This window comes from Anser cygnoides, chromosome 2 (genome assembly GCF_040182565.1).
Source record: "Anser cygnoides isolate HZ-2024a breed goose chromosome 2, Taihu_goose_T2T_genome, whole genome shotgun sequence".
In the NCBI taxonomy this organism is placed as follows: Eukaryota; Metazoa; Chordata; class Aves; order Anseriformes; family Anatidae; genus Anser; species Anser cygnoides.
In genome coordinates this window covers 98,316,430-98,333,557 of record NC_089874.1, presented here as the reverse complement: position 1 = coordinate 98,333,557, position 17,128 = coordinate 98,316,430, and the positions used below count along the sequence as shown (strand labels likewise).

Here is a 17,128-nt window from a genome sequence, read left to right as displayed (position 1 = left end):
ATATTTATAAATATGTACTTGTTCATGCTTTATTTCCTCTTGGCTGTGGAAATTTTCTTGTGCGTCCTTTAGATTTCAGTTCTTAGGCCTATAGCTGTTTGTAGATAAATATGCTTTCCTACTTTATGGAAAGATAAGACTGCAGCATTGCCATCCTTTGTTTGCTACCCATTCACTTTAAGGTCTAATTTTGGTTTTCTCTGAGTTTCGTAGAGCAACCCTCATTCAGGGTAGCTACCCCTGTACAGTGCCTTGTGTGCTCTTTGCAATTCTGTCTCAAAAGCAAATGTTTTCTGTGTAGCTGCTTGTTGGTGGATTAGCCCTTCCATTTCATTTAACAATTGAAATATCTGGGAAAGAAATCGCTTCATTTCTGATAGCAAGAAGTTACATAAGTAGCTATTTATTGCTTTAATTCCGTAAGTCTTTGTAAGCATTTGTGTTAATGACGTGCAAATAACATTGTTCTATTATAATGCTGGCAGCTGTCATTATTTTGCTTCTATGTAGACTTTCCTTATCAGCTCTTCCTCTGACTGCTATTTTTTGATCCATGATATCACAAAGTGTTTCACATGGACTTCGTTTAAAGAGGAAGGCTTCACGAGCTCTAATGATATAGATACTCTTAAATACAGGCACCAAGCCTGTCTGAATTTAAGAAGAGATTGGACTGTGCACATAGTCATGTGGTCTAAACTTTTGGGCAGACCTGTGCGGTGCCAGGAGTTGGACTTGATGATCCTTATGGGTCCCTTCCAACTCGGGATATTCTATGATTCCATAGCTTTATTGAAATAATTTTATGTGAATGCTTTTTTTGTTAGTGCGTAAGCTTTTTCTTAATTTAGCTCATGTGCATTCTCCCCCCAAAATTTACTTAAAACCAAAAAAGCCAAGTTTATATTCAAAAGGAGATGAATAGGATTTTATTCAGCTTAAATCCATGGACTGGCATTATACCTTGGGTTGTTATGAAGAAGCACTTTTGTTTTAGAAGCCTCAGACTGGTATGTTTGTATCACACATTGTCTCATCAAATTATGAACATTTAAATTAATAACATTGTTTTTCCTAATCTGACACTTAAATTATAAAAGCAGTTATGTAAAACAGTCTTTGAACTTTCCAGACTCTTGAACAAAGAGGGTTTATAGCTGTTAGATCAAACCCTTTTCCATCTCTACACAAAGGGCCTCAATCTTATTTACCCTTTCTGATTTTGGGCTTTTCTACCACATCTTTATGGAAATATTTTCTGATTATTTGTCTTTCCTATTGGCTCCTCTAAATGGGCACGTATTCCAGCCACATCTGTTATGTGCTGGATTGTGTTATTGTGTTTGAAGTTATGAGCAGAAACACTCACCCTCTGTGTACGTTTCCAAAATGCTTCCTTCTTATTTCACCTCAGAACAGACTGTGCCCAATCTTACTGCATTTAAAACTGCAGTGCTCTCAGTTGAGCGCTTATCATGTGCATTCTAGGATAAATTAAATTGTGGTAGAAAACCTTTAAGTAGGAATGAAGATGCATGCTTGATGGCAAAACTCTTGTGCTGATGCCTTAGAGAAATCTTTTTTTTTTTTTTTTTGTGGAGTAGCATTCTTCATTTTGTCTGGGGTGTGCTCTGGATGAGTTGGGAGTGTTTCAAAGTGCCTCCCCTTTACTTCTCTTTAGAAAAGTCTGTTATTATCACAGGGATTCATTAACCTGTGCCTTTTAAAACTTGATCCTACATGACAATCTGTGAAACCTCTCTTTTTTTTTTTTATTCAGCAATCATCTGACCTTCCAGAAGGTGCAACTGTGCCAGCTTTGGGTTTATCCAATAAAGCTGTTTTTGAAGGTATGGTTAATGAGAAATAATGGTGATGGTGCTTCATGTGTAAAGTTTTTTAAATAACTGCTTTAGTGTTTGTCTTTTTTGTTAGGTCTATCATTGTGGGCTTGACTGCAAGTTTAGAAGCTAGAAGCGAAGTTGTGCAATGTGCTTGTTTGTCTGGCTGCGCCTAAATCTGGTGCTTAACAAAAATAGCACAAGTGAGAATCCTTCCTTGAATCGTCCCTTTATCTACTTTTCGTTCCTCCCCTAAACATCCCGTAATAAGCCTTGTGCAAACCCCAAATGTTCATTCCCTGCCTTCAGTACTAGGACCCATGCCCTAGAGGAAGTAACCCCACTCAGTCTGTGCAGTGCTCCCAAGAGCTTCTCCTTGTCAATTGATCTGGATGGGTTTCATACCCAGGCGCTGGGGCTCGTTGCCTTCCTGAGATGGACTTGGAAGTGTCTGGGGCAGGCTATTATTTGTATTCCCCCATCTGCTGTTCTGTTTCTTTCCATGCTTCTCCGTATCCCCTAGATGAGAAGTGGCTTTGTTGTACGTGAAGTAATTCATAAAACGTAATTTGGCAAAACCTGTCTTTTTTTGCTCTTTCACCTCTTTCAATCCTTCCACTGACAGAAGGAAATAAGTTCCATCTTCTAGAGCATCTTCATGCATACAATAACTAATTGCAACTGATTTCATGTGGCACATCCAGCAGTAGCACTATAAATAGAAAAACTGTCAAATTTTCCCTTATTGTCTGTTATTGTCAACCAAATGCTGTCAGCATTGATGGCTTAGGTTAAAGTGCCTTATAACTTTGTTCCTGCTTACCCTGCAGAGGAATCTTAATGGTGAACGATGATCTCAAATTAGATAAATGCTGGTATATTATTTTTTTCAAGTGGAGAAGGCAGGATGGATAAGGTGATCTCTCCTCTGCTGAATTCTCTGTACTTTATTTTTTTTTAAATGCTGTATTTAAAATGTGCTTTTGGCAAAAAGGCACTATTCCACGCCTTTGTATCTTTTTCTTAAATAATACCTTCAAAGTGAAGGATGGAGATGAATTTTAACATAACTGAGTAATTTCAGTTACTTTTAGTACTTTTGCCTAAAGCTAAAGGCTAAGCTCTTGGCAGTTTTGCTGAAGTTTGCACACTGTCGATAGACTTCTACAAGTATGGCTTTTTATGTAAGTGTCTACATCAAATCTGGAAGTTCTTCACTTGTGTCTGAGATTTTTGCTTAAAATTTTCCAGTGCAGAAGGAAAATGTTTTAACTTTGGGAAGCACAGTTTCAGAGCTCTAAGTGACTGATTCTTTCAGATATATCAAAATCTCTTCAGGAATCTCTAAAAGAGACTGTGCCAATGGAGAGGTCAGTACCATACTCGAATTGGTCCAAAGGGTGTTATTTTAACATAAATTTTTTTTTGTCTTAGTCTCATGTCCATTAAAATAACTAGATTCTAATATTTGTATTATTGTAGCTCTGGAAGTGGAGAAGCCTAATTTCAAATTTTAGAAACGTATTTAGATTTTAGAAATAATAGAGGGTTTTCACTTGTATAACATGTGCTCATGTTTTCCACTGTGCCAAGTATGTTCTCTATAGCTAATAAAGTCCTTGTTTTGAATAGGAGATATGCCTGTTCAACCAGCTGAGGATGAAGAAACTTTTAATACCATTTCTAATCAGTATCCTGAGATTTATTTTCAACCTTTGATCCTTACAGGTATGAGATTAATTTAGATTTTATGAAGTAGAGAATGAGATTCATTGGATATTAACTTTGAAGCATTATTTAGCTGATTTTAGATTATCTAGTACCAAATTTTGAACGTGTTGTACAAATGTCTTTTAGAACCTCCCCCAGAGGATCACTTGCTGCAGAATACTTTGTGGCCTGAAATTCAGAAGTTGTAAGTTTTCTTTCTTCTTTAATTTACTTTTTTTTTTTTTCTAGAAAACTATTGTAACATTGATTTGATTTGATCTGGTCTGATCTTACAACTCTGCCTGACTTACTACCTGATTTGACTTCATGCAGTGTACACCTTGTTAAATAAATACATGCATCAAAAAGTTAAGAAATTGAAGAAAATGGCAGTTAGGACTTGTGTGTCTTAAAACTGTGTTTCACTAGTTGTACACGTGAGTTTTTTCATGTTTTAGCACAAAGCTATTCTTCTGAATTTGTAATGATCAGACTTGTCCCTTCGGGTTTTTGTCTTTTGGAGGTCTGCGTAGGGCACAGATCCCTGTTTTTCCCTCCTTGTACCAAGAAAATAGTAACTTCTCTAGTCTGCTGTAGGGAGCTATTGCTCTGGAATATGATACGCTCTTTGCATGCTTTAACCTTGGTTTATGTCTGTCTGCTCAGTGCATCTACTTAAAACGTTGCCCATACTGAAGGTCTCACAGTGTAAGGAATTTTCTGCTTCTTTCTGCTTCATGGCAGACTTTGCAGATCAAGTCTGTCTTTCTGGTGTGGATGTAGTGCCACTGCTAAAGGTTGAAGTATCAAATAAGGAGCTTTCCCCTAAAGGCTAACAAAGTTATAAGATGCAATAGGTGGAAACAGAGCTGAAACAGGTTGTGGCTAGCGGTGGAGCAAAGTGATGAACGTTGAGTAAGATGTTTACAGACCCAGTTTGGGTGTTGAATGCTGACAGGGTAGGTTATGGATTGCAAAGATAATAGGTCCTGCCAATAATTGTTTTGAGGTGGCATGGTTTTACAATTCTTCTACAGTTTTTTGTTTCTTCTATTCTGAGATTCACCTTAAGTAGTGATTTCATAACAATTTGCAAATGAAGATTTGTAACCTGTTTGTTCATTCAGGGTCTCAGTAACATGAATTGCAGTCTTCAAAGTTCTCGTACTTGCAGGCCTCACCCAGAAGAGCTGGTCTTAGCTATGTGTTGCTGCCTCTAACCTTTGCCAGCTTAATCAAATTTTTTTTCTTGTCTGGCTCTTGCTCATATCAGTTCTTTGAACCTCTCAGTGCGGTTGCAAATGGCAGTGCTAGGGAGTTGAGAGGAACTGGAGGGGATAATGCAAAAAGGTTTTTCAACTGCAGCTTTTGCAAGACAGTTTTAAGAGAGTTTAGTTAGCAATGCTGCTCTGGAAGCAGAGACGTGAATAGGAAACTGAATATTTATATGTATTGGGCAGCATTCGTATTTCTGATCTTGATTCTACAGCACAAAAGCATGAATCATTTCAAGCTCTTACAGGTTTACTTATGCGAATCTCCTGAAACAGTGGTCCTGAGCAGAAACAAAAATGTTGAGCCTTTGCTGATAACTACATTTACCTTTGTGCATTTTTTTAAAAAAAACTTCTAGCAGTTTTATGACTTTATTTGGAAGGGAAATAAAAAAAAAAGGGGGGGGGGGAACGGGATGAGAGCCTGCAAGTTGCTTTCATTTGACTGAATAGGAGGTTTTGTAGGAGGTCAGCTTTACCTTCAACTGGGCATTTAATCTTCTTTGAATACTTTTAAACACTTCTACTGCCAGGGAAGCTGGCCAAAATTAGACTGTATCTGTACATTTTGTAATTACCAATTGTTCTGTTAAATGTCTCTCCTGTGCATGCTGTGGCCGCTAATGTGGCCGCTTACATAAGTAGTGAAAAGGGGACAAGGCAAAAATTTTTCTTCATTTGCCTTTGACAGTTCTCAACATCTAATACGGTGTTAATCCTTGATACTCTGTTACAGGAATACTGGCTATCAACTCTTCTATTCTCCATTCAGTAAAATATCCTATATTTTATGATTGTCTTCAGGTGACTGATTTGAACAGTTTTTCCTCTGTTTTTAGAGAAACTGCTAATGATAGCAATTCCTTTGTGCAAAGGCAACAAGATGTAGAATGTCTATAGACTTTCAATTTTTTTTTCCTCAGGATAATCTTGAAAGAAGTAACACGAAATCACATAATGCAGATTTCAGGTTGCCATAGCAGCAGAAAAACAGCATGAGGAACTGACTTGCTAAAAATAGCTTGTTTGTTATTGACATTTGTGTATTCCCAGCTATAACTCAACACCAGATTTTGAAGGATTAGTGTTTGGTGTTGATAACTGGTTGAGTGGGTTTTAGTATGAAGAACTTGATGAATTTTTTACATAATCTGATAACTTTAAAATAAAAATATGATAAATCCTCTGAGAGTATGCTAATCTTTATCCGCTTGGAAAATTACCATTGAGTGTTTATATGCAGTATGTACCCCTCATATGATACACTGGGAAGTCTTGAGAGATCCTTTTCAACAGTAGAAAATTACTGTAATCATTTGTCTGGAAACTTTGAATGTCCAGTCAACTTACCTGTGCATAAAAAACGTTATGAATTACACATTGCTAAGGCAAAATCGCTTGTGGCTGGAAATGTCACATCATTATTCATTCATGCAGTTGCTTCTCTCTCCATTCTGAAGCTTTTTTGTGCTGTGTTACATAAGGGAGAGATCAGATTGAATGCGTGGGGGCGGAGGATGGGGCTGTACTGGGGCTTCTGTACTTGCAATCTTCATCTTTAATGAAGTCACACTTCAGCGATCTCTCAAGTGAGCCCCTGCTTTTAGAGATGCATGTTATAGTTCAGTTTGTTATTTACGTATTTACTTGGGGGTGGGGGTTGTATCACCTTCAGCCTTCTAGGGATTGCGTGAAACTAAATGGCGCAAACTGTCACTTGTTCACAGCGTTGCTGTAAGCTTTGGGGATTGGTTTGGGGGAGTGAAGCTGTGGCTGATGGTGTCCAACCATCGTAGCAGTGGGAGGCTCCTTCCTCTCTTCTCTTCCTTTTCATCCCTTCCCCCGGTTTGCAGGGTTCTGCCCTCGAGGCTTAGGAGACAACTCTGTTCTGATTTAGCTCTACAGAGGTGGACAGTTCTCAGAATGACTTCCTTGGTCAGCAGCGTTGCAAAGACGTCGTTACATGGGATTGATGTTCATGGGATTTTACTTGCAGCCAAAACAGCCATCTGTTTAAATGACAAATTACTGTCTGTATCTGTTGAACGGAGTCCAGAAGAGTAGCTGCTGGATATATCCCACAGACAGACTCCCACACTCGTGTCTGAAGTTTGGGCATGCGCTGCCTTTTTATGAAGAGTAACCGTGCCCAGACTGTCTGGGGGGAGAGGGACGGGTGGCTGTGCTTAATTGGAATGTTAATTTGCTAATCTGATCGTGTCTTATAATGATGAAGTTACGTGCTTCTTCCTCTCGCCCTGCTACCAGTAGGAGTTTTATCATAATGCTTACCTTTAAGGCAGATTTCTGGAGGCTACTGTGTATTGAAAACTATTAAAAGTCTGGTTCCTTGAACAGAAAAAAAAACATTTCTTCCATGAAAAGTATACTTTCAATGAAATTCAGTGAAGGAAAAATAACCTGTGGAATAACTTGTGAAACAAGTCTGCAGTTGCTTTGCTTTTATCTCATGTAATGTAGTACTGCAGAGCATTTAACAGTAACATTTTGAGCTTCTGCACACCGCTTTGCTCTTGTTAAATAGAGGCATTAAAATCTAATCTTTCTCCTTAAAAGAAAATAAGACCTAAGATAACATCTTTTTGCAAAGTCACACGGTCAGGACTATCATAGGTCAGACCGAGAGCCTATATAGATCAGTGTTATCTCCAGTGAAGACAGTGGCAGTAGGAGATGCTGTTTGCAGGGGTGTAGGAGCACTATTTACGCTGCCTTCCGAAGAAGGAGAGGACAGCTGCACGTAAGCAGGCACCCAAACAAAAGTTGTTCTCTGGAGTGTTCTCCCAGCTTAGCTGTTTTCAGTCCAGGAGCTTCTCAAGCTGAATATGCATTTTTGTCTTGTTTCAACAACACTCACTTGTTTTCTCTTCCATACACTTTTGTAGGCCTGCTTGAATCAATGTAAAATTGCAACTCTCTTGATACCCTACCTCACAGAGGTCAGCAAGTGTGAAGAATCCTCCTAGCTATTTTTGGTAGTAGAAAAACCAACAAAAACTTGGTTTCCCATCCAACCCTTGTGTTTTTTGCAGATCAGCTTTGTTACCCCTGTCATATTCTCCAGGCAGAGGAAGTCTAGCCTACTTGATTGCTGCCTGTGCAGAAGTAACAATCTCTGAGTATAAGGCCATGAGGAGAAATAACCAGATTCTGGTGCCTCTGTACTTGATGACACTGAAAACAGTGTCCTTACGTCATCTTTGTTCAAGAAGGATGCTGGAAAAGCTAGAAAAGAGGGAGGAGACTCCATGTGAGACTGACCACGTACAAAGGTCATTTACCTCTTGTTAACAGGGATTTCTGTATTATTCCTTGCATATTTGTGTAGGCAAGTTGCATGGTCTAGATTTTATCCTATAATTGTTATACCTTTGCTCAGAACAGAAAGGGAAATGCTTCCATAGGTGCTAGAAAGCAAAACCTCTCTGCAGGAACTAGTATTTAGCCGATATTTTTCTACTGTTTCTAGATGTTCGTAATTTTATTCTGCTTCCAGCCTGTTTTGTGACTAATTGCAATTTTTGTTAGCCTGTGTTGTTTTTCTGTTTATTAGTTAAACCCCATTCTAAGAGAATTTGTGTAAAGATCTTTGTGAAGCTTTTTTTTTTTTTTAGTTTTCTTCTTCTGATGTGATTCTTGTCCTCTAACTCAGAAATCTTTCAGTATTTCACAGAGCAGGCATCCTTTAGCTGAGTGTTTGCGGTGTATTTATTTTGTGATCTTCAAATATGTGGCTTCTGATTTTTATCAGTAATGTTAAAATTGCTCTACAAGAAAATAAGAATGCATTAAATGCTGTCTTTGTCTGATTTGTTAATCACTGCAGTAGTGTCTGCATTGTTGGCGCTTTAGGACTGTGGAATAGGCTGGAGAGATTGTTCTGTAGACAGTTCCTAAGCATGAAAGAATTTATGCAGATGTTTAAATTGAATGCAGAGCATTATTAGGAGTTATTTCGGATGCAGTACAGAAAGTGGTGGGATGCTCCTGGTTTGTACCTTTCTTTTTTGCAAAGGGATTGAAATTAACATAAAAGCCTTGATGCATATTACAAACATGACTGTGATGTGTTAGATATCTTTTCACATTTATTTCAGATATGGACATGGATATGAAATTTTCTGTGTTGCTTGCAATAATTCAAACACTCTAATTGCCTCAGCATGTAAGGTAAGAAAAGATTCTAGCACCATCTAGTGAAAAATGCTGTCATATTTCTCAGGCTGACAGAGCAGGTGTCAGAATTCAGTTTGAGCTGAATCTGCTCTGAATGTGAAAGATTTTGTATAAGTAACAGTTGCCTTGCAAAGGTGAGAGCGAATACAGAAATTGTATTATTCATAAATGATATGTAGTTCATTCGGAGATATTAGTAAGATGAATTCTAACAAATACAGGTATAAAACATTTTTATTGATATGTTGTCAACTCTGATAGAAAGTAGTGAAACAAAATTTTGCAGAGACAACATTCCAACTCCGTTGTAAGCCTTAAAGTAAGCCCCTTAATATTTTAGTATATTGAGACGTGTGATTCTTATATTTGCTTTCTTTAATTCTCACTGATATTTTTTCAAAGGCTTCTAAAAAAGAACATGCAGCAATTATTTTGTGGAGCACTACTTCTTGGAAGAAACTACAGAGTTTGTCATTTCACAATCTGACTGTTACTCAGCTGGCATTTTCTCCTAATGACCAATTTTTATTAGCAGTTTCTAGAGACAGGAATTGGTCACTGTGGAGGAAACAGGACTCAGAGTCAGGTAAGTTATGTGAAATGGATATATTCATTTGAGAGTTCTAAGATTTGTTCAACATTTTTGGCTTAAAATATTTGAAAGAGACTTGGTTAAAAATAAATAAATAAATAAATGGACGTTTTCCTTACAACTTTTAAGAATTAATAGTGGTATAAGTTCCTGTGGTTTTAGGAACAGCAATTAATGGTGTGTAGAAACGCTAGAAAAGGTAGAAAAGGATATAATCAGGCAGTAAATGACATTTAATTGATGGACATAATGAGGTCTGCTGCTTGTCCTCCAGCCTTCTGCTTGTGATTGTGCACTTCTGAAATCATGTATACGTGTCAGAGCGTAATGTCTGAATTTCAAACTGGTATTCTGCCATGCAAAACCTTTGCCTTGGTGTTCTGTGCAGGCTAGGCTAGAAGGTTCATAATTATACTGGTGTCCCACATAGTACTGTCTTATCCCTTTTTGCAGGGCATGACTCTTTGACACTCTTGACAGGATTAATTTCTATCTTTGGTGTGGGTTTCTCATAATCCTACACAATTGATTAATTTGACTAGGGCTGGCTCTGTCTGTAAAATAGAGCAGACAGTAAAGATTCCATTTACTTTGTCATTAGGACTTTCAGCCTTGTAAAATCATGAGGAGGTTGCTATTTGAACACTTCGATGGATTCCTTGAACAGATGCTTGTGCTTAAACGATTATCATTGCACTGTTGACTTAGTAGCGCATAAACACTACTGGGCTCTTATAAGGTTACTGAGCTCTGTAGATTTTTTCTAGACTTGGCAATGAGTTTTGGCCCCATCAGACTGTGTCTGGTTGTGTTCTGGCTTGAGATTTCTGTTCTATTCATGCTTCTATTCTAAAGCCTGGCATATTGTTCACAGTAGTTACACAATGTTTTGGGTTAAGTAGTACAAATTCATGTAAGAAGTAGAGGAAACCCTCTTTTCATCTGTTCATCGATAACTTTTCTGTCTACAAAGAACATTGTTATAAGTATAAAGCAAAACTGCTTCTATTGTCATCCCAACAAGTGGTTATTCAACGTCTGTGTTCCAAAATGACAGTACTTCCTGCTTAGGAAAAGCTTTCCTATTTAGTGATCTGCTAATCAGATTTATTGCCTGATTGTATGTATAGTGAAATGGCAGCCAGTCTCTCTGGGAGCAGATTAGGATTGTATCATTATGATTTGAGTTCTCGGGGTTTTACTGGTAAATAGTAACTGTAATGAGATTGTTGGTGTGTATGTGTACACACAGTAAAAGTTACTCTATACTAAGGCTTTTGAAGTCAGTGTTATTAAAATCGTCCAAAGAACCTCGATGTCTTATGCTTGGAATTAATTTCTTTTGAAATAGCTAAGTGTGTAAAAGATACTGTTCCCACTGTTTTCATGCTGTAAGGGCTGAGTGGTGTGGTCTTAAACCAGTAGTAATTATGGTTGTGTGATTAACGTACTCCCAATTGCTTTAAAGATGAGTGGAATAATGTCCAGCTATTCCTTCAGTTCTCACTATAATAAGTGAGGGTAACAGTTATTTTTAATAAGCAAAGTAGTTGAAGCAACGGTTTTTTCCTCTCTGTGCTTTATTCCAGGCCCAGTTTTCAGTTGCTGTGCATACACAGACAAAAATACAGCTGTTCACAGTCGAATCATTTGGTCCTGTGATTGGACACCAGATAGCAAGTATTTTGTTACTGGCAGTCGAGACAAAAAGGTAATTAATATAAAAGAAATGTTAAAAGCCCAGAATTATTTATATATAAATATATATATATATAAATATATTTTAGGTTAGCAAATACTATGTTCTCATGGGCCCATAATTTATAAAAACAAAAAGCTTGTAGTGTGTGTTACCACAAAGATCATGGAGATTTTCATATGCTAAATAAAGTGCTTGAATATGTATGTACAAAACAATGGGCTGTCAGTTGGACTTTCTCCCATCTGAACTTCACACAGTAAGATAAGCATATGTCACATAACTCTTATGGGACTCTACTTAAGGTTTTCTTTTTTTTGTAATAGAATGTTTGTTATTAGTATATTTAATACAATCAAGCAGACTTTCTAAAAGTTGAATTTTCGTAAACATAAATTTGTGACTGTTTTAGTAGTCATCCCCTTTTTTCTGTGCTCTGAGAGCATTTAACTACATAATTACTTAATTCCTTTGTGAATACATTTACAAAAAGAATGAGGTGAAACTTCCTAGATGATTCTCTTTCTAACAGGTCATTATCTGGGGCCAGTGCGATTTATCTATGACAGCTGAAGGGAATATGCTGGATTCAATCAAGCCTTGTTCAACAGTACTGGATGCCAGGGATTCTGTTACTGCCGTTAGTATCAGCCGTGTGCTAACTCCTGATGGAAGGTATTGCTGTTTTCTATAATGCCATTTTACATTTAACTTGAAATTAGTATTCATGTTTTTTTTCCCTTTAGTCAATTTTCTGTGACTAAACAGCTCCTAAAATTTAACTGTCAAATATTTTGACCATTCTTTTGGATTAATTAACTTTCCTTTCTTCTTTCCCGACCTTTTCCAGGTACACAGTAATTTCTTCAAACAGTGTAACAAGAAAGGGAGGGGAGGGCAAGAGGGAAGGGCTAATGCATCTGAAACACATTCATTCTTCTACAATATTGACTGGTCTGATGCTGTAATGACCTCATTATGACTGTTGTATTTTTTTTTTATTCTAACCAAATATATTTTGCAGGTTTCTGCTTTGTTCATTTTTATGAAGAAGCTCTGATTTAAACTTTTTTTTTTCATGAGAAACTATGTATTGAATTGAAGGGCAAGGTGCAACACACCATCTTTGAGTGCTAGGTCTTTCTGGCTTGCATTAGAGCAAGCTTTGCTGAACTGCCTACTATAGTCTCTTAGAAATAATGTGTTTGTTCTCTCGATAGGTATATTGTTGCAGTAGGTTTAGAGAATGGGAATATTATCTTGTACACATGGAAGCAGAGTGGGCAAGAACCAGCACTAGCTGATTGGACTAAATGCACTGAGATGGATAACAGGTATGTCTTTTGAAGTAACTTAGCAGCAAGGAAGTGTTCCTATTGAGACTGGTAGTGCTGGAGTTCTGTTCTTATATCATAAAATTATATGAAACTGCTTTACTTTTATATCAGAATTTGTTATCCTTCTAGGAAAAGGCTGATCTCTGAAAGCCTACAGGTGTTTTTATCAAAACCCAGAAAAAAAAAATAAACAAACATGAAACACACAAGGGGGGAGGATAAACTCCAGAATACTTTGTGCTGTGTAAACGGTCTGAGAAATATTACCCCTTCATTGGCTTAAAGCTCCATTTAAAAAAAAAAATGTTGTTAACCATAAAATAAGATGATAGAAAACACTGAAGGGGGAAGAAAGATTCACTGTCTATGTACGTCAGTAAAGCATTTTGGAGTGGATGACAGAAAGTTTTCTTTAGCAGTTTCTAGCAGAAACCAAAGGAATGTTAAGCTGTATGTGGTGCTGCTATGGTGACAGAGAAAATCTCTGCGGAGAGACTTTGAATATTTCATTTGGAGCATTTTCTTAGATTCTTTGTGGCATCTGGCATTGATAGTACCAGAAATGAAAGTTGATGGTGACTTTGGCCTGTGTGTACTTGAAGTGAATTCAAAAGAGACACCAAATGACAGGAAGTTGCAGACGAAAAGCCAGAAATCTGTCATATCTCAATAAATGAGATGCTAGACCTGCAGCTTAATGTGGTAAAACTTGAAATCAATAGCTGTTTAAATTATTGATGAGTGAGAGGATAAAATGTCACTGGTACTCGAGGCCCTACTTATTTTAAGAACTTAATACCTGCTGGTTGTCACAAGTCAGTTTTTTCTCAGTTGGTAGTGTTAAGAGTACTAATTATATAAATGTTGATGTTTACAGTCACATACCCAACTGTGCTTGACATTTTGCAGTTATGTATGGATTTCTTTTTGTTGCAGCCAAAGTCATGCTCTTGCTGTGAAACGTTTGTGTTGGAGACATCATGAGGGCAGAGCTGGACATAATGATCAGAAAAACAGCGAATGGTTGCAGCTTGCAAGTTGTGGAGCTGATCACTGTGTTAAAATATTCAACGTCAACAGATTTGCTCTTTAGAAAAAACAGCAGGCCTGTCTGTGCAAAATGGGTTCACAACATTTTATTTCAACTTTGTTTAACCATATTGATTTTTGAATTCTGTTTTCTGCTGTGGAGAGTGAAACATCTGAAATGTAACTTATTAAAGCATTTTTCATGGTTGTTTAAAACGCCAAATATTTTTCTAATTTTGTAGTTCCAGGAATGTGAAGTATTTGATATAGTTTGGTTGGTGAATATCTTGGAACTCAGAGAGAGAAGGTGGGCTAGGGCACAGAAGAACAATAATGAGATGGCTTTGTTCACTGTGACTCTGGGGTTGATGGGAAGTTGCTAGTGCTTGGGTTCTTCTGTGCTTGAGGTTATAAGTGGAGTACTGAATTGTTCTGAGCACCTTATTCCTATTAAATGCAACTGTTGGTTAGCCTGCCAGTGCTGACACTGTGTGTTTAAACATCTGTAGTTAACCAGAGATAAGAGTTATGCAGCTTTCTTCAACTCTTAGACTAGCCTACTCCTACTTTAGAAGGAGTAGATTGTCTTTATGCTTGGAGTGGTCTGCTTGTTTGTTTTTCCTATCAAGTGGGGCTTAAAGCCTAACTTGCAGGCAACTTAAATCTTCTTCTATCTCCTCTGTGTACCTGTGAACCTTTCCCATGCAGACGGCTATAGAAGAGCCACCTCTTTCGTTGCTTCCTCTACAATTTGGGCTGGAAAAGCTTACAAATATTAGTAGGCAGGAGCTGAAAGGTGGCAACTGTTCCCTTATATTACCTACTACTAACTCTTCCTGGCTCTTCTACTGACTCTTCCTGGCTTTTGAGAGTTCTGTTGAGAGGCTGAGCGGGTTAACTTAACAGTCTAATTGTACTGTAATTAGCATAGAATGATGGTAGATGGTGAGTACTTCAAAAAGGATGCCTTTGCCCTCAGCATGTCTGTCTCTGATTCCAAAGTCTAATTAGAAATTAGTTAAACTTTGGGGTTGAAATGATTTTTGTTCTAGAACCAATTGCTACCCAAACTGGTAGTGCAGAAATAAATTGGAATTGTGTTTTACTGTGTTGCATCTTTAGCTAAAGAATACAGTGTGGGCCAAACTCTTTTCAGAATAATTATAATTTATGTTTTAAAGGGGTTTTATATTTTATCTTTTTATTTTCAATTCTATTTTTCAGCATTTAACAAAAAAAGCAATTCTTTAAAATGTCTTAGGTGCATTAAAGCCCTACACCTTAATAAAGATGCTTTGCTATATTCATTTTATTTGTGGTACCCAGTGCTTACCTCACATGCGTATTTTAAACACTTTATTAAAGTATCTTGTCCAAGAATTCTTAAACCCAGACTGTATCCTGACAAAAGCAAGATATAACTTACTATTCATGAGGCTTCATAATGTTGCCAAAAATGGAACTTTATGTCACAATTGTAATTCAGTATCTTACACTTGGTACTTGAATTTGATGATAATACTAGATAATAATTTTCAATACTTGTTATGTCTTGCCATGAGGCTTCTCTTGCCTACAGGGAAAAGCGAATCATAATATAATTGTCCCTCACTTGTATTTTGTGCTGTCATTAAGCAAACTGTTTTTACCTATACCAATGTTGTTGTTAAACAAGCATCAGCTATTACATGATTTAGTAAACCATTCCATTATACCTGGGATTTTTGTGGCTCAGTCGTATGGAAGAGTATACCTCATTTTTCCAACTTTAAATATATCAGATCAGACTTCATCTCCACAGTTTAACTGTTTGTAACAGACACTTTTTATTTTCAGTTGTTAGAGGTTATCAGGAGAGTTGCACATAATATTTTTTTTAAAAGTGCAGCTTTCTTTGTTTACATTATAACTTTCCTGTGCATTTAGTTGGCCTGACTTTTATGTATGCCTTTATCTTCTCAGCAAATCAACTGTAGTCTTCTTAAACCAGCATGTAAATCAGCACCTGGTTCAGATACTGATTTCATTATCTCAGCTCATATCAGAAAACTATTTGGATCAACATAAGCGTGATACAAAGGAAAAGTCAGTGTAATTTTAGAGGTCATTTTGGGGATAACACTGGGCTGCCTAATGAAGAATAGGGTTCTTTATGAAGAATAGGGTTCTTTAAACAGCAAAGTAGTACGCTTTATAATAAAGTCCCTAAAGAATTTCTGGTTTGCTTGGTTTCTTTATTTAAAAAAAAAAAAAGAGAACAGCAAGCATTTGCCAGACACTGACTGTAGTCACTCTATTTCATTATTCTTGTTTTATTGATTTTGTAAATACTGCTGGAATAAAGTGCCTTCTTGCTATATTTCCTTCTTGTTGCAAAAATTCAATTATTTTGGAAGAATCTACTGTTGGTTTTTGTCCACTTGAGTGGCTGTCGCTTTTATTTGCTATATTTTTCCATTTATATGTTTTTTCCTTTTTCTATTCTTGCTGAGAGACACATTTTCATACGTTAAAATAGTACATACAGTCATGAATAATTTCATACACTTTAAAAAAAAAAGTTATGGCTTTAGTCATATTTACCTTACTCACCTGATCATAGTCTCGTTTACCTACCAACATCTCCAACCAGTATATGTATCCATTTTTATTTCTGCATTTTCTTCACTGTTGCCCTGGTCACTGCTGTTCCTCTGTTGTGAGGTGCCATGCCTCTTTCCATTCCTACACATCCTTTTTTCTTAAAATTCATTTATGGCTCATGGCTTTCCTTAAATGAAAGCTCTTGTTGGTCTCAGGTGTTCTTTTGGAAGATGGAGTTAGCCTCTATACTTTTGCAAGTTGCTTGTATCTCTTTATAGCAGATAGTTTGATGTCATACAATAAAATAAGAAGTAAATTTGATCTTCTTTCTTCCAATTTACCTTCAAGACTGTCATATAGGCTCTGCCAATTCTAATCTTAGGAGGCTCCAACTTTTCATGACACAGCCTCCCTTATTTCATTTGTTTTCCCTTAACAATGTGACTGTGTGCAGTGGTCAGAGGTAAAAACTTGTCTGGAACTCATGGTGCTCCCCATCTTTGCATTACTTGTTCCTGCCAGCACTTAAATAAGGCTTAGTGACACTGTTGCGGTGATGAAAAGCCAGAGGCAAATGGTACGTGACAAAATGCAGCCATCTATAGCAGCCTAATCCTCCATATGAATTTTCTAACTCTGGTTACAACTTCTGAGTTTCTGTTTTCATTTCTGTTATCAGACTGGACAAGGGCAGTGTGCTTATTTTAAATCCCAGTGGTCTAGCAGCATACAAAGCTAATGTGACATCCCTTATAAACTGAGGCTTTCCACAGTACTACTTATAATTTATTGTCTTTTTTTTTTAACCAACCCTCGCATCTGAAATGTGCAGAACTGGGTCTGTGCAGGTTTAGAAAGCTAAGCTG

At 37.1% G+C, this 17,128-nt stretch overlaps 1 protein-coding gene across 1 annotated transcript in view; it reads left to right on the top strand.

Moving 5' to 3' along the window:
* ELP2 (elongator acetyltransferase complex subunit 2) overlaps positions 1–15,894 on the top strand; it is a 35,272-nt gene extending 19,378 nt beyond the window's left edge. The window contains exons 14-22 of the mRNA XM_048079584.2: positions 1,781–1,850; positions 3,474–3,569; positions 3,699–3,756; positions 8,944–9,016; positions 9,425–9,608; positions 11,204–11,325; positions 11,846–11,988; positions 12,534–12,647; positions 13,587–15,894. Coding sequence (XP_047935541.2) covers positions 1,781–1,850; positions 3,474–3,569; positions 3,699–3,756; positions 8,944–9,016; positions 9,425–9,608; positions 11,204–11,325; positions 11,846–11,988; positions 12,534–12,647; positions 13,587–13,743 — 1,017 coding nt within the window. The 3' untranslated portion in view covers positions 13,744–15,894. The remainder of the gene's footprint in view (positions 1–1,780; positions 1,851–3,473; positions 3,570–3,698; positions 3,757–8,943; positions 9,017–9,424; positions 9,609–11,203; positions 11,326–11,845; positions 11,989–12,533; positions 12,648–13,586) is intronic.
* The last annotated feature ends 1,234 nt before the right edge of the window (positions 15,895–17,128 follow it).